Source organism: Chenopodium quinoa, unplaced genomic scaffold, assembly GCF_001683475.1.
Source record: "Chenopodium quinoa cultivar QQ74 unplaced genomic scaffold, ASM168347v1, whole genome shotgun sequence".
NCBI lineage: Eukaryota > Viridiplantae > Streptophyta > Magnoliopsida > Caryophyllales > Amaranthaceae > Chenopodium > Chenopodium quinoa.
The window spans coordinates 652,411-670,048 of NW_018744268.1; the positions used below are offsets into that span (position 1 = coordinate 652,411).

The 17,638-nt window shown below is 48.6% G+C and overlaps 1 protein-coding gene across 1 annotated transcript; it reads left to right on the forward strand.

The window, feature by feature from the left end:
* Positions 1-16,209: 16,209 nt before the first annotated feature.
* LOC110694905 (uncharacterized protein DDB_G0290685-like) lies at positions 16,210-17,391 on the forward strand. The gene is made up of 2 exons (XM_021872107.1): positions 16,210-16,283; positions 16,452-17,391. Exons 1-2 carry the CDS (start codon positions 16,210-16,212, stop codon positions 17,389-17,391), a joined length of 1,014 nt encoding a protein of 337 aa, XP_021727799.1.
* Positions 17,392-17,638: the final 247 nt, after the last annotated feature.

Genomic DNA, 17,638 nt, shown 5'->3' on the forward strand with positions numbered 1-17,638 from the left:
TTTCTTCTAGGCCGCCTCTAACTGAGCTCGGATAGCATAAGTAGCCTGCGCCTGATAATAAAGAATATCAATTGTCAAAATCTCATTTTGGGCAATTTGAAACATTGCCTTATCACAGTCAGAGGCGGCCATAGCTTTTGCAGCCTTTACCTCTTTGTTCTTCCTGTCAAGCGGCTTGCGAAAGCCGTTCACTCGGAGCATGACCTAAGTAAAAGGGAACAGGCGTCAGTTTTCAAACAAAAAACAGGCGTCCTGGAATTTAAATAACCAAAAATATGCCAAGTATACCTCAGCAAGGACCCCTGCAATCCCGTCTAGGTCAAGGGTGCCGACACCCCTGACCGCCTCCCTCTCAGCCAGAGGGACGACTTTGATCATAGACTTGGCCACCTCGACCAAGTCTGGCTCCTGAGGGCCGGCTGCATCAAGCATAAACAAACGGGTTAGACCTAGTAAAGAAGGGAGCAAGTCTAAATTCACAGGGACAGCTTCATACTTCTAGGCGGCCTGATTGGAGTTTCAGAAGGAATGGACGGCTGTTTCTCAGCCGCCGCATGTTTCCTGGCAGTACCAGGAGAGCTCGCAACAGTCGTCCTTCAGGTCTTGGAGTCCGGCTGTTGGGAAGAAGAGGTTCTTGGAGTGCCCGTCTAAAAAAAAAAAAAAAACATTCGGTCAGTATATGCATAAACCCAACTCCAAAAAGAGAGTGAGGTTCGGAGCTCACCAAGGGCGCCCCCTTGTTGGGGGAGTCGGTTGAGGATTGTTGCATAATAGAGGCTCGCAACATGGCCACCGCAGTCTTGGAAGCGGCGATCTTGCTCATGGCGTCCGCTACAAAGACAAGATACCAAGTTAATAAAAAAGATAAACAGTAACTCATGGCAAAAAAAGAGTATTCGACAGGCCGGCTACCTCTTGAACACCGACTGCTAAGGCCACTAGCGGCCAGAAAGTACTCGTCATAGAGCCATTTGAAGCTCGGGACGCAGTGCAGGGGTACTTGCTCTCGTACCCCTGTAGTAGAGTCGACCCTCGACTCTACTTTAAAGAGTCCTTTATCCAGGATCTCTTTCTTGGCTTTGGGGGGAACAGGCGGCATGCTACGGCCGCCTGCAAGAAGAGGCGGATTCCTGTTCAACCTGTTGAAGCGCTTGTTCAGCTCTGTGTCTGAACTTTCAATGATAAGGAAGGTGCTTCACCAATCCTTCCACTTGTTTGCTTTACCTCTTGTCATGAGGTAGCCTCTGTGGCTCGTCAATTGATACCAGCCGGTACCGCCTGCCTTAGGGGTCCGCTGAGGTAGTTCATGTGGGCAAAAGCCTCGAAGTTTGGCTCACCCCGTGCAGTTCGCACCCGGCCACATAGCCGAGTACGTTGACCCAGGATTTTGGGGCTAACTGCCATAACCCCAACTCATACCCATCCAAGATCCGCTGAACAGCCAGATGTAGTGGGAAGCGCAGCCCAGCCCTGATGGCCGCCTCGTAGCAGCCAAAGCAGGCGCCATCATAACTAGTACCAGCCGGCCAAACGACTGTGTCTTCTGGATCCGGCACAAAAACTAAAAAGTTGGGGCCCATTGTGTGGTTCGCAATAAAGCTCCCCACTCTCTCTTGCATGGCCGTGATCCGGCCCCGAGGGACAGTGCAGTAGTAAGGGGTATTTTGCTCTCGGTAAGAGGCGGATGGCTCCGCCCAATTGTCCCCCTTCTCAACTGCGTGAGAAATCCTCGCCTCTTGTAGACGGTTGTTTTTCTCTTCCGTGTCCAGAGAAGCATGACCAGAAGAACTAGACTCGGATTCGTCCTCTGACGAGTCCGAAGAGGACGACTCCTCCCCTCTCCCAGAGGGGCCCGCCTTCTCTCCTTCAAAAGGAGTAGGAGAGAATGTAGACATGTCAACTGTAAAATGAGAAGGGGTCACCTTGACCCCTCCCTCTGAACTGTCGGCTGTCAAGCCGCCTTGGTTCACTTCTACATCTGGCGCCTGGTCAGATGTTTCACTAATCGGCACCCTTTGGGAGGAGCCGTCTGAGTTCGAGATCCTAGCAGTTCTTTTTGTTCTGGCCATCATGTTCTGCATAGACACAGAGACAGTCGGACTTTGTATAAAGGGGCAAAGATGGGTCCGGAAAAGGGCAGGCGACACTCCTAGTCCTAGATTCAGCCGTCCCCGGTGACCGGCTGATCACTAACCTAGGTCGTGTCGTGTGCTTCCGTGGTGCCATTTCAAAAAAGAATAAATTAAAGAGAAAATTAAGAGTAAGAGAACCGACGGTTACCTGAACGAGTGAAGTTGACGGAGTTCTGAAAATCCTGAGTAGCCGGCTTGTCAGAGCAGGCGATAGGCAGAAAGAGTCCGGAATGTCAGAGCAAGTTCAGGGGTCCGAATGTTCTCTCTAAAAAGTTCTCAAGTGTGAAAATGACTGAAGTCAACACACCCTTATATAGGCAAAGTGAGAAGGCAAAGGGTCACTTCCAAAATTCAAAATTTGGGCGGGAGAATCTCTCGGCCTTTCACCGAATGACACATGTAGCAGGCCTTCGCCTGTCACGGTGCGACACCTATCACTGGTAACATGTGACCAGTCACGTGCCACCTTTGAGGGGCAAATGATTAGGGTATTTTTATGTAGGCCAATACATGTAGGCCAATAGGAGCCTGCCACGTGTCATCAAGAGATTCGTCCTCCTTGGACCAATTGCAATGTGACACGTGTCCACCCATGCCAAATGGGAAAACCGGCCAACAAGGCCCAATCATTGTGGGAGGCCCAGTCAGCCTTAGGTTTAACCTAAACCTAGTACTAGCACGCATCCCAAGGCATATAAATATTCCCATTAATCCTCATTAAGGGAGATTACGCACATTTAACACTCTCACCTAGAGAGACTCAATTACCTTTATTTCCGCATTAATTACTCCTTAATCAAGTACTAACTTGACCGTCGAAGGCGGATCTCCAATCGTCCGGAGCATCCGTTTGTTTTGCAGGTACAGGCGTCCGGTTCCAGTCTCAGAATTGTAACTCTCCCGCAGGACATCAGAAAACCCCGAAAGAGTCAGTATATGCATAAACACAACTCCAAAAAGAGAGTGAAAGGTTCGAAGCCCACCAAGGGTCATCCCTTGTTGGGGGAGTCGGTTGAAGACTGTTGCATGATGGAGGCCCGCAACATGGCCGCCGCAGTTTAGGAGGCGGTAATTTTGCTCATGACGTCCGCTGCAAAAACAAATAGCAAAGTTAATAAAAGTCATAACAGAAATGCATGGAACAACAGAGTATTCGACAGGCCGGCTACCTTTTGAGCACCGACTGCTGAGGCCATAGGCGGCCAAAAAAGTACTCGTCGTAGAGCCATTTGAAGCTCGGGACGCAGTGTAGGGGTACTTGCTCTCGTACCCCTGAAGTAGAGTTCACCTTCGACTCTACTTTGAAGAGTCCTTTATCTAGGATCTCTTTCTTAGCCTTGGGGGGAACAAGCGGCATGCTGCGGCCGCCTGCAAGAAGGGGCGGATTCCTGTTCCACCTGTTGAAGCGCTTGTTCAGCTCTGTGTCTGAACTCTCAATGATAAGGAAGGTGCTCTGCCAGTCCTTCCATTTGTTTGCTTTAACCTCTTGTCATGAGGTAGCCCCTGTGGCTCGTCAATTGATACCAGCCGGTACCGCCTGCCTTAGGGGTCCGGCTGAGGTAGTTCATGTGGGCGAAAGCCTCGAAGTTCGGCTCCACTCCGTGCAGTTCGCACCCGGCCACATAGCCGAGTACGTTGACCCAGGAGTTCGGGGCTAACTGCCATAACCCCAACTCATACCCATCCAAGATCCGCTGAACAGCCGGATGTAGTGGGAAGCACAGCCCAGCCTTGATGGCCGCCTCGTAGCAGCCAAAGCAGGCGCCATCATAACTAGTACCAGCCGGCCAGACGACTGTGTCTTCTGGATCCGGCACGAACACTAAAAAGCCGGGGCCCATTGTGTGGTTTGCGATAAAGCTCCCCACTTTTTCTTGCATGGCCGTGATCCGGCCCCGAGGTACCGTGCAGTAGTAGGGGGTATTTTGCTCTCGGTGAGAGGCGGATGGCTCCGCCCAATTGTCCCCTTTCTCAACTGCGTGAGAAAGCCTCGCCTCTTGTAGGCGACTGTTTTTCTCTTCTGTGTCCAGAGAAGCATGGCCAGAAGAGCTAGACTCGGATTCGTCCTCTGACGAGTCCGAAGAGGACGACTCCTCCCCTCTCCCAGAGAGGCCCGTCTCCTCTCCTTTAAAAGGAGCAGGAGAGAATGTAGAATTGTCAACAATGGGAAGGGGTCACTTTAACTCCTCCCTCAGAACTGCCGGCTTTCAAGCCGCTTTGTTTCACTTCCACATCTGGCGCCTGGTCAGATGTTTCACTAATCGGCACCCAGTGGGAGGAGCCGTCTGAGTTCGAGATCCTAGCCGTCTTTTTTGTTCTGGCCATCATGTTCTGCATAGACACAGATACAGTCGGACTTTGTATAAAGGGCAAAGATGGGTCCAGAAAAGGGCAGGCGGCACTCCTAGTCCTAGATTCAGCCGTCCCCGGTGACCGGCTGATCGCTAACCTAGGTTGTGTCGTGTGCTTCCGTGGTGCCATTTCAAAAAAGAATAAAGTAAAGAGAAAATTAAGAGTAAGAGAACCGACGGTTACCTGAACGAGTGACGATTGATGAAGTTCTGAAAATACTTTGCAGTCGGCTTGTCAGAGCAGGCGGTAGGCAGAAAGGGTCCAAAATGTCAGAGCAAGTTCAGGGGTCCGAATGTTCTCTCACAAAGTTCTCAAGTGTGAAAATGACCGAAGGCAACACTCCCTTATATAGGCGAAGTGAGAAGGCGAAGGGTCACTTCCGGAATTCAAAATTTGGGCGGGAGAATCTCTCGGCCTTTCGCCGAGTGACACCTGTAGCAGGTCGTCGCCTGTTACAGGGCGACACCTGTCACAGGTAATACGTGACCAGTCACGTGCCACTTGTGAGGGGCAAATGATTAGGGGATTTTTCTCCCACCAATCGGAATGCGCCACGTGGGCCAATCAGGTCCTGCCAAGTGTCCCCCAGTTGGACCTCTCAGGGCTTGCCACGTGGCACACGCTTATTCGTCCACCTTGGACCTTTTATGTCATGACACGTGACATACTCCATGCCTAATGGAGAAGTCGGCCACCTAGGCCCAACTTCCGAGGGAAGCCCAATCAGCCCAAGGTTAACCTAAACCTAGGATTGGCACGTTTCCCGAGATTATAAATACCTCCTTTAATCCTCATTAAGGGGGATGACGCAGATTACACACATTAAACACTCTCACCTAGAGAGACCCAATCACTTTAATTTCCGCATTAATTACTCCTTAATCAAGTACTAACTTGACCGTCGGAGGCGGATCTCCAATCATCCGGAGCGTCCGTTTGTTTTGCAGGTACAGGCGTCCGGTTCCAGTCTCGGAATTGTAACTCTCCCGCAGGACATCAGAAAACCCCGAAACATTTTTGGCGCTGTCTGTGGGGAGAGTACTTCTGAGACGGCATCCACGTTTGTACCGGCTCCTGAAGAGAGACGACCCTCTAGTTCAGTCGGACCAAGATACTGAGAATGAATTTGAAGTTGAAGCTCACACAGCTTCAGACGGGACCATAAGGGCCCGACGTACCCGTCATACCAAAAGGAGGGAACGGGAACATCTTCAAACTGGAAGTGAGCCAGCAGGCGCACCGCCTGTTCGGCAGCAGCCGACTGATGGGTCTGCTCCCATCACAAGGAACGAACTCATGACCTTCATGAGGGACTTCAAGGGAGAAATTCAAGAGTTTATTAACAAGAAGCCGCCTGCTCTGGACAAGGAGCAGTCGGCTAAGAAACCCTCCACTTCACGGAAGAGGATGCCAGTTCAAGGGCGAGAGGCGACCCCTCATCCTAAATCTAGGAAGTGGGAGCCGCCTACCCTTGATTTCACAAAATACCGTTTTCCTACTCAGGAAAGAGGAAACCTGTTCGTCATATTCAGGCGGACGGGTCGAGGAAAACATACACAGATGCTCGGCTACTGCTAGAGTAGAAGAAGAGTGACCGATTGTCAGAGTCGGCCTCTACTTCAAACTTGCAAGACAGTCTGCGCAATACCTCGATGAGGCATACTCAGTCGTATCATAAGAGTCAGTCAGGCGGCACCTCCCGTCAGTCCGGCTTTCATAGCGACCAGGCGGTACCAAACTTATCGTTTGTACCGCAACAACAGTATTTTTTGCAGCCACCTCCGTTTGGTTGACATGCAGCAAAAAATGTCCAACCTATGGACTGGCAGCTACGGTTGCTTAGACTTGGCGAAAAGCCGTCGGCCTTCTCCAAGGAAATTACTAAAGCCGCTCAGCCGGCCAAAGTGAAAAATGTATTAGTAGGCGCCTATGACGGCACTACTAACCCAGAAGACCATCTGATGTTATTCACCAACCTGATGTACCTTCAAGGGTTGGATGATCCCACTTGGTGCAAGTGTTTCCCAGCGACTCTCAAAGGAATCGCCCAACAATGGTTCGGCAACCTGCCGACTGGTTGTGTAAATAACTTCAGGACGCTTGCTTACTTATTCACCTCCAACTTCGCCAAGAACATCCCTGCGAAGAAGACGACCCTTGATTTAGGAACGATTCAGCAGGGCGAGAAGGAGGGGCTTCGTTCTTACATCAGGCGGTTTAACCTGATGAGAATACAGATTCAAGGGTTACCGGATGAAGTAGCCTATATTGACTTTTTCAGAGGTCTCAAAGACGGGTCGACCTTCAAATTTTATTTGGTCCGAAAGAGGGTGGCGACTCTTCAAGAGGCCTTAATTGAAGCGGAAGCCTATATACAGGCGACTGATCTTTGTAGTACGGTAAAACAGTCAGACGGGAAAAGGTCCGACAAAAGAGAAGGACGATAGAAACAGTCGTCAAACAAAGATGAGAAGAGAAAAGAGGTCTGGGCGGCTGATTCCTCTAAACAGCCGGCCCAGAAGAAGAAAAAAGAATTCAAACCATACTCCCCAAAGTATGCGTTTAACAAAGATAGCCAATTTATCCTAAAGGAAATCAAGGGACGGATCTCAATTGAGAAGCCGGTCCCCATGAAGGGTTCTGCAAACAACCGGAACCAAGAAAAATTCTGTGATTATCATGAAGATGTTGGTCATCACACCAATGAATGCATCAGTCTCATGCGGTATCTGGACCGCCTGGCTGAGCAAGGTGATCTTGACACATATGTCAGGAAATCTACGGGGAACACTTCCTCGAAAAAGCAGTCGGCCAAAAAGAATCAACAGGCCGACAGCTCCGATACAGATGATGCAGTCGTCTACACCATTGCAGGCGGCTTCTCAGGAGGCGGCCCCACTATTAGGGGCAACAAAGACAATATCAGACGGCTAGATGTAAATTTCGTTCACCAAGAACGGCCCCCCAAATATTCATTTCCTGAGATTGTCATCACTGAAGAAGATCTAGGAGGGGTAAGAGGGCCGCATGACGACCCTATCGTTATTGAATGTAAAGTGGCCAACCAGAGAGTTGGCCGAATCCTCACAGATACCGGAAGCTCCTCAGATCTCATCAGTAGCAAATGTCTTTCGAAACTAAAATATCAGACTGATTGCATACATCCGGCACCCCACCCTTTAGTAGGGTTTGGAGGAGGAGTCGTCCACCCAGTGGGACGAGTGGATTTACCCATTCGCCTGGGTGAAAAAGGGGAAGGACGACACATGGTAGTCCGGTTCCTGGTAGTAGAAGAACTCTCGGCCTACAACATGATTCTGGGACGACCAACCCTGAATAATTCCAAGGCTGTGATAATCCCATCTCTTATGTTGCTCAAGTTTGAGAGGGATAATGGAACAGTCGGGTCCCTAAGGGGAGATCAGAGGATGGCCCGAGAGTGCTATCTCTCGGATGTCAAGCCCACTGTTATGGCCGCTGGGTCGAGTGGTGGAAATATAGACCTTGACAATGTCGAGGAGAGTGCGCCTGTTCAAGAAGCAGGCGGCAAGAAGAGAAAGGCATCCCAGACGGGGGCCGCAAGAAAAGACAGAAAATAGCAATCATTGGCAGAGGAGCGGTCGGATGAATTCCGCCCTCAGCCAACTGGTGAGCATACGGACCTGATCTTAGATGACTCGCGTCCTGACAGAACAGTCAAAGTTGGGACGACTGCTCTAAGGGTCCTGGGTGACGACTTTCACAAACTATTGAAAGAATACAAGGACATCTTTGCATTCAAAGTCCATGAAATGCCAGGCATCAGTCCTGATCTGGCGGTACATAAACTGGTCGTGGATCCGAAAAAGAAGCCGGTAAGGCAGAAGAAGCGGAACCATGGCGAAGAAAGAAGTCAGGCGGCATCCGCCGAAGTTAAAAAATTACTTGATGCAGGGTTCATCCGGCAATGTTACTTCCCAGACTGGGTTGCAAATGTGGTGCTTGTTAAAAATCCGAATGGCACCTGGAAAATGTGTGTAGACTACACAGACTTAAACAAGGCGTGCCCCAAAGACAGTTACCCTCTGCCAAAAATTGATAACCTGGTCAACTCAACAGCCGGCCATGCTTTGATGAGCTTTATGGACGCCTACTCTGGTTTCCATCAAATTCCTTTATGGAAGAAAGATCAGGAGAAGACGGCCTTCGTCACTGATCAAGGGTTATACTGTTACACAGTCATGCCGTTTGGTCTTAAGAATGCCCCGACCACTTTCCAGCGAATGATAAATACTGTGTTCTTTGATCAGATTGGGAGAAATGTCGAGGCATATATTGATGATATGATTTTCAAGTCTAAACTTCAGAAAGATCATATGTCGGACCTCCGAGAAACTTTCGCCACACTCAGGCGGCACCATGTCATGCTCAATCCCAAGAAATGTGTCTTTGGAGTTGAGTCTGGGAAATTTCTCGGATTCCTTATCAATCAGAGAGGAATAGAGGCGAAACCTGAGAAGGTGCAGGCGGTCATCGACATGCAGTCGCCTCGTACCATCCGAGAGGTTCGGAAGTTAACAGGTTGTCTGGCGGCCTTGGGAAGATTTCTAAGCCAATCAGGCGACAAATGCCTATACTTTTTCCAGGCAATTAAGAAGAAGGCAAGGTTTGAATGGGGGTCGGATGCTGAGGCGGCCTTCCAGAAATTGAAAGTTCACTTGCATTCCTTGCCGAGGCTGGTCAGCCCTTTACCCAAAGAAGTACTTTACATGTACCTGACCGTCTCTGATCATGCGCTAAGCGCTGTTCTTCTTGCTGAAAGAGACGGTTGTCAGCTCCCGGTCTACTTTGTCAGTCATGTACTGAAAAATGCCGAGTTGAGGTATCCCTTAGTGGAGAAATTTGGTCTTGCACTCTTCATGGCTGTTAAAAAATTGAAGCCCTACTTTTTGGCACATGCAGTCGTCGTGTATACAGATCAACCTATCAAGCGGCCACTGAACACCATGGAGTCGTCAGGCCGAATGATCAATTGGGCCATAGAAATATAGAGGCTCGAAGTTACTTTCGAGCCTAGAAAAGCAGTGAAGGGGCAAGCCTTTGCTGACTTAATTGTTGAGATGACTCGTCCCCCTGATTCTCGAGATCCAGCCCAAGTCTGGAAGGTATATGTGGATGGAAGCTCTACATCAAATGGTTGTGGAGCAGGCATCATATGTCAGTCGCCAGAGATCGACAGGTACGAGTATGCTCTACACTTCAGTTTTCAGGCCTCAAACAATGAGGCAGAATATGAAGCTTTACTAGCTGGAATCCGCATGTGCAAGGCGACAGGGGCACGAAAGATAGACGCTTGTTCCGATTCACAATTGATAGTGAGTCAGTATAATGGCGAATACGAAGCAACCCATCCGGCCATGATCAAGTATTTACAGGCGATACGACAGGCGGTCGGATCCCTTGAAGATTTTCGTCTGACTCAAGTGCCGAGATCAGAAAACAACCAGGCGGATGCACTTTCAAAATTAGCATCATCCGCTTCTTGTGATACTCCTCGAACTGTTTTTTGGGAAGTAATGGAGAAGAGAAGCATCGAGTAAGACCCTATTGGAATCCTAGACAGAAGCTCAACCTGGATGGATCCAATCAGGGCATATCTGACAAACGGTACCCTGCCGGATGATCATCAACAGGCGGCAGCACTGAAAAAACGAGCAACCAGTTTTGAAATGATAAAGGGAGAACTTCACAAAAGGGGGTACCTTCAACCCTTCTTGAAGTGTGTTACTCCAGAAAAGGGGCGAGAGATACTAGACGATCTTCACTCTGGTTACTGTGCTTCCCATATAGGCAGTAGGACGCTTGCTCAACGGGCAAGGCGGCAGGGCTACTTTTGGCCTACTTTAGAAGCAGATGCAATGGAGATGGTGAAAAAATGTGACAAGTGCCAAAGGTTTGGCAAGCTAATTCACCGTCCGGCTACTGACCTCACTACCATTCATAGCCCACTACCATTTGCTAAGTGGGGCATGGATATTCTGGGTCCATATACGCCTGCTACAGGCGGAAGGAGGTACATACTTGTTGCAGTCGACTACTTCACTAAATGGGTAGAGGCGGAGGCTGTAAAGGGAATCAAGACGAAGGATGTAATTTCATTCATTTGGAAAAATGTCATCACTCGGTTCGGGGTTCCCATGTCTATGGTTTTTGATAATGGTCCCCAATTTGAGACGCCTGTTCTCAAAAGCTGGTTGGGTGACCAAGGAATTGCACACTACTTTGCATCTGTCGGCCGTCCACAAGCAAACGGCCAGGTAGAAGCCTTTAATAAAATCATCTCAGACGGTCTCAAGAAAAAGATTGAACGAGCAGGCGGCCTATGGGCGGATGAATTACCACATGTTCTCTGGGCCATTAGGACGACTGAAAAGGGGGTGACTGGAGAAACTCCATTCCTCCTAACTTATGGTGCGGAAGCTGTTCCTCCAATAGAACACTACGAGCCGACTCTTCGAGTAATGTTATATGACGAAGAGGCAAACTGGGAAGCCATGCGCCTGGAATTAGACTCACTCCCTGAAAGGAGGGGCAATGCTGTCTTGCGCCATGAAATTTACCGCCTGAGAATGACTAGATCATACAACAAAAAAGTACACAGGCGTCCACTCAAAGTGGGGGACTTTGTACTTAGAAAAATGGAAGCAGTTGGTAGGGCTAATGAGTCTGGCAAGCTAACTCCCAACTGGGAAGGACCCTACCGAATCTGTGAAGAGGTCAGGGACGGTACCTACCGTCTGGAAACACCAGACGGCCAACCGTTTCCTCGAACTTGGAATGTAGATAATCTTAAGAAATATTTCTTTTGAATGATGTAAATAGTCAAGGGCTACTTAATAAAAGTTTGTTGTTTCATTCAATTTTGTACTAAGAGGGGCACGCCTACTAACAAACAGTCGGCTACTCTCCATATTTAGTTTTCATTTTTACCTAAGAGGGGCATGCCTACTGATAAACAGTCGGCTACTCTCCATGTTTAATTTTTATTCTTACTTAAGAGGGGCACGCCGCTTGTTTCACTCAACCGGCTACTCTCCCATAATACAATTCACCAAGAACTATCAAAGGCTCATGGCTAAAATGATCAGACCAGGCGTCAAGCCAACTAATCAAAATATAAAAATTCAATTCGACCTGTCCCAACGTTATAGCAGGCGTCCGACAGCATCCATCTGGATGAAATTCGTCGCAGAGAGCAGCTCCCTTTTGGGTGGAACATTGTTCTATAAAATCATTACACGGCACCTATACGACTGTCTAAACAAGACAACCACGTAGCTGTTTCCCGGACAAGGATACCTCTCACTTAACTGACTAATCAGGTCAAACAAGTGTTCGCAGTAACCATCCGTGTCAACCAACCGACTGGACTACTTGGGATAAGAACAGTCGGTATCTTATGAGTTGATAGCCAACAAACATTGGCGAATAAAGGGGAGCAACCGGTACCCACCGCTTGAAACCTCTACTACTTAGTCACTCGGCGACTAGGTAACAATCATGTTTACTTGGTCACTCCTTAAAAATTTAGTATGAAACTAAAAAGGTGTTCATACAGCACCTGTTCACACTAGATTAAATGTGGCGAGGAACAGTCGGCCTAGATTGCCTAAAGTCTCTAGCCTAAAAACATGACAGGTAGGAAACCACTTTCCTACTTGGTTAATTTTACAAATGACGAGACCGCCTGCCTAAAGGGGATCCAGTCTTTAAAATGGGTCGAATACCGATTGGATAAATGGTCGACTGATCGCCTAGCCTGGAAACAGACAACCAGTCGTCCAGGGGCATAGGCGGCGTGACTAACTATCCGTACCAGTCTGCAACTATCGGCCATGTAAAACAGTCGGTATAGTGTGCAATTGGATATCAGAATATTCAATACTTAAACAAATTTGAAGCAAAACAAAAGTATTCATTAAAAGGAAGCCGGTCATTAAAGACCGGCCAAATATTCAGAGCCCCGGCCCCCTGGCCGGGTAAATACAAACAAACGGCACGCAGGCCGTGGAAAGAAGACATAAAGCTTAAGAAGGGGGCAGATCTTCAATATTAGCAGCTGCCGCCTGGTCAGCACTCTTTTTGCTGGACTCGGCTTCAGCTACATCCTTCTTCGATGCATTACCCCCAAGCGGCACAAGCGCCACTACTGGCTGCTCCTCCTCCTCCAACGCCTCGTCCTCAGCAGCCGCCAGGATCTCTTGATTATATCTATCAGAACACTGGCGGTACGTTTTTTCCCAGGAGGCAAAGTCGGCATTGGGGAAGAGGCGGCCCCAAGTCATGCGCTGGATTTGAGCAGAGTCTTCCATCATCTCCCGGACCAGCTCTTTCTTTTCTTGCTCGGCCTTTTCCGAGAGCTCCTGAGTAAGACTCTTCTCCTGGGTCACCAGGCGTTCCTTAACAGCCGCCAAGGATTTCTCCAAGGTGTCGTATGAGGACATCTTTTGGCGAAGAGGTCTCAGCTCGGCCTTGAGATTATTGATGGTCGCCTCCAGCTCTCTATTCCTCTTCTGGGCCGCCTCTAACTGAGCCCGGATAGCGGCGGTAGCCTGCGCTTGATAATAAAGAATATCAATTGTCAGAACCTCATTTTGGGCAATTTGAAACATTGCCTTATCACAGTCAGAGGCGGCCATAGCTTTTGCAGCCTTTACCTCTTTGTTCTTCCTGTCAAGCGGCTTGCGGAGGCCGTTCACTCGGAGCAGGGCCTAAGTAAAAGGGAACAGGCGTCAGTTTTCAAACAAAAAACAGGCGTCCTGGAATTTAAATAACCAAAAATATGCTAAGTATACCTCAGCAAGGACCCCTGCAATCCCGTCTAGGTCAAGGGTGCCGACACCCCTGACCGCCTCCCTTTCAGCTGGAGGAAAGGCCTTGATCATAGACTTGGCCACCTCGACCAAGTCAGGCTCCTGAGGGCCGGCTGCATTAAGCATAGACAAACGGATTAGACCTAGTAAAGAAGGGAGCAAGTCTAAAATTTACAAGGACAACTTCATACTTCTAGGCGGCCCAATTGGAGTTTTGGAAGGAGTGGTCGGCTGTTTTCTCAGCCGCCGCATGTTTCCTGGCAGAACCAGGAGAGCTCGCAACAGTCGTCCTCCGGGCCTTGGAGTCCGGCTGTTGGGAAGAAGAAGCTCTTGGAGCGCCCGTCTAAAAAAAGAAGAAAAGAGTCAGTATATGCATAAACACAACTCCAAAAAGAGAGTGAAAGGTTCGAAGCCCACCAAGGGTGCCCCCTTGTTGGGGGAGTCGGTTGAAGACTGTTGCATGATGGAGGCCCGCAACATGGCCGCCGCAGTTTTGGAGGCGGTAATTTTGCTCATGGCGTCCGCTGCAAAAACAAATAGCAAAGTTAATAAAAGTCATAACAGAAATGCATGGAACAACAGAGTATTCGACAGGCCGGCTACCTTTTGAGCACCGACTGCTGAGGCCATAGGCGGCCAAAAAGTACTCGTCGTAGAGCCATTTGAAGCTCGGGACGCAGTGCAGGGGTACTTGCTCTCGTACCCCTGAAGTAGAGTTCACCTTCGACTCTACTTTGAAGAGTCCTTTATCTAGGATCTCTTTCTTAGCATTGGGGGGAACAGGCGGCATGCTGCGGCCGCCTGCAAGAAGGGGCGGATTCCTGTTCCACCTGTTGAATCGCTTGTTCAGCTCTGTGTTTGAACTCTCAATGATAAGGAAGGTGCTCCGCCAGTCCTTCCATTTGTTTGCTTTACCTCTTGTCATGAGGTAGCCCCTGTGGCTCGTCAATTGATACCAGCCGGTACCGCCTGCCTTAGGGGTCCGGCTGAGGTAGTTCATGTGGGCGAAAGCCTCGAAGTTCGGCTCCACTCCGTGCAGTTCGCACCCGGCCACATAGCCGAGTACGTTGACCCAGGAGTTCGGGGCTAACTGCCATAACCCCAACTCATACCCATCCAAGATCCGCTGAACAGCCGGATGTAGTGGGAAGCGCAGCCCAGCCTTGATGGCCGCCTCGTAGCAGCCAAAGCAGGCGCCATCATAACTAGTACCAGCCGGCCAGACGACTATGTCTTCTGGATCCGGCACGAACACTAAAAAGTCGGGGCCCATTGTGTGGTTTGCGATAAAGCTCCCCACTTTTTCTTGCATGGCCGTGATCCGGCCCCGAGGTACCGTGTAGTATTAGGGGGTATTTTGCTCTCGGTGAGAGGCGGATGGCTCCGCCCAATTGTCCCCCTTCTCAACTGCGTGAGAAAGCCTCGCCTCTTGTAGGCGACTGTTTTTCTCTTCTGTGTCCAGAGAAGCATGGCCAGAAGAGCTAGACTCGGATTCGTCCTCTGACGAGTCCGAAGAGGACGACTCCTCCCCTCTCCCAGAGGGGCCCGTCTCCTCTCCTTTAAAAGGAGCAGGAGAGAATGTAGAATTTTCAACAATGGGAAGGGGTCACTTTAACTCCTCCCTCAGAACTGCCGGCTTTCAAGCCGCTTTGTTTCACTTCCACATCTGGCGCCTGGTCAGATGTTTCACTAATCGGCACCCGGTGGGAGGAGCCGTCTGACTTCGAGATCCTAGCCGTCTTTTTTGTTCTGGCCATCATGTTCTGCATAGACACAGATACAGTCGGACTTTGTATAAAGGGCAAAGATGGGTCCAGAAAAGGGCAGGCGGCACTCCTAGTCCTAGATTCAGCCGTCCCCGGTGACCGGCTGATCGCTAACCTAGGTTGTGTCGTGTGCTTCCGTGGTGCCATTTCAAAAAAGAATAAAGTAAAGAGAAAATTAAGAGTAAGAGAACCGACGGTTACCTGAACGAGTGACGATTGATGAAGTTCTGAAAATACTTTGCAGTCGGCTTGTCAGAGCAGGCGGTAGGCAGAAAGGGTCCAAAATGTCAGAGCAAGTTCAGGGGTCCGAATGTTCTCTCACAAAGTTCTCAAGTGTGAAAATGACCGAAGGCAACACTCCCTTATATAGGCGAAGTGAGAAGGCGAAGGGTCACTTCCGGAATTCAAAATTTGGGCAGGAGAATCTCTCGGCCTTTCGCCGAGTGACACCTGTAGCAGGTCGTCGCCTGTTACAGGGCGACACCTGTCACAGGTAATACGTGACCAGTCACGTGCCACTTGTGAGGGGCAAATGATTAGAGGATTTTGCTCCCACCAATCGGAATGCGCCACGTGGGCCAATCAGGTCCTGCCAAGTGTCCCCCAGTTGGACCTCTCAGGACTTGCCACGTGGCACACGTTTATTCGTCCACCCTAGACCTTTTATGTCATGACACGTGACATACTCCATGCCTAATGGAGAAGTCGGCCACCTAGGCCCAACTTCCGAGGGAAGCCCAATCAGCCCAAGGTTAACCTAAACCTAGGATTGACACGTTTCCCGAGATTATAAATACCTCCTTTAATCCTCATTAAGGGGGGTGACGCAGATTACACACATTAAACACTCTCACCTAGAGAGACCCAATCACTTTAATTTCCGCATTAATTACTCCTTAATCAAGTACTAACTTGACCGTCGGAGGCGGATCTCCAATCATCCGGAGCGTCCGTTTGTTTTGCAGGTACAGGCGTCCGGTTCCAGTCTCGGAATTGTAACTCTACCGCAGGACATCAGAAAACCCCGAAACACTTCGTATTTAACAAGTGTTTACTATTGGACAATTAAAATAGAAGTGCATTTGTTTACGCGCTTTGTATGAAGCGATGCATCTATTCCTCTTCTGCCAAAACGGGATAACAGAGTACATTAAGAGACTTCAAATTGAAAGGTTGCGATGGTTTGCACTGTTGCGATGGTTGGGACTGTTACGATAGTTGGTACTTGATAATACTTTTATATATTTCAAAGTTTCCTCCTGTATTTTGTCCAAAAACTTTTCTCTGTCAAGTTTTTGCGTTTTCCAAAAAAGAAAGGATTTTTATTTCTTTTAATTGTTTGTTTGAAGCGTTGATCATGGCCGGAAAGAATGGAGAACTCCAATTTCTGAATTTTTCCGTCGAATACTCGAACAAAGGAGGGATAATATTGAAGGGCAATTAGCCGCTTTTGTCAAAGTTAGGGATGACAAAATTCGAAAGGTTGATGCCTTGTTGAAGGAACTCGAGTTGAATCAACGTCAGTTAGGCAATCCCGGCAGGTCTAACAAAGACAAGAGGGAAGGGAAACGACTAAGAATCGATGATAATAAGTACGAGAGTGTAATCCAAATGGATAGCGACAGTGACGATGATATGCCGATGACAAAGAGGCGGTTAGTCGGTAAGTCATTCAATATGCATGGTGAGCCTTCTAATGGAAGTGGAGCCGATGTTGGTGGTGTTGAGGGTGGCGAATGCGATATGGAGATAAGCAACGAAAAAGAAGAGTTTATTAAAATGAACCAAGTGGTGGAACCTCTTGCTGATGCGGATCAAGGCGAAGCAGAAGAAGAAGCAGAGAAGGAGGAGATGGAAGGAGAAGAAGAAGAAGAGGGGAATGATTCTCATGATGGGAATGGCGATGAGGATGACAATGAGGAAAAGGAAGGAAATGATGACAATAATAACAGTGAAGATGTGGAGGGGACTGATGATAACAATGCCGGTGCGGAGGGGGATGATGATAACAATGCCGGTGTAGAGGGGGCTGATGATAACAATGCCGGTAAGGAAGGGGTCAGGCAAATGAAAATGGCCCTGAAGAGGAAGGTGAAGGTGATCCTGAAGAAGATGATGGAAGGCATTCGTCTTCAAACTCTAATAGTGGAGATAAGTTTGGGGTCGATGATGGTGTGTATGGTGCTTCAGATTCCTCAATTAGTTCGGATGCCTATCGGTGATGGCCAAGTAATTTCAATGGTGTTTGTTAGAATGGTTTATGATGCAACAACTTTTGTCTGGAGATAAAGTTGGTTCTCTTTATTATGGTAATCTATGTTGTCCAAGCTTGATTGTATATTGTTTAGGGTTTAAGTAGATGGATTTAATTTTCTAAAAAAAAAAAAATAGATCGATTATATAAAACAAAAACAAAAAACTAACACATGTGAATACACACTTACATAAAATGTGATTAAAGTACATTGGCCTCATGGTAATAACATTACAAGAACATCATCAAGTGAGATAACACATACTTATTTCCTTATTTTTA

Coding starts and splice junctions, on each gene's coding strand:
- LOC110694905 (XM_021872107.1), top strand. CDS start 16,210: ATGCATCTATTCCTCTTCTGCCAAAACGGGATAACAGAGTACATTAAG. Junction 16,284..16,451: donor CAAATTGAAAGGTTGCGATG/GTTTGCACTGTT, acceptor GTTTGTTTGAAG/CGTTGATCATGGCCGGAAAG.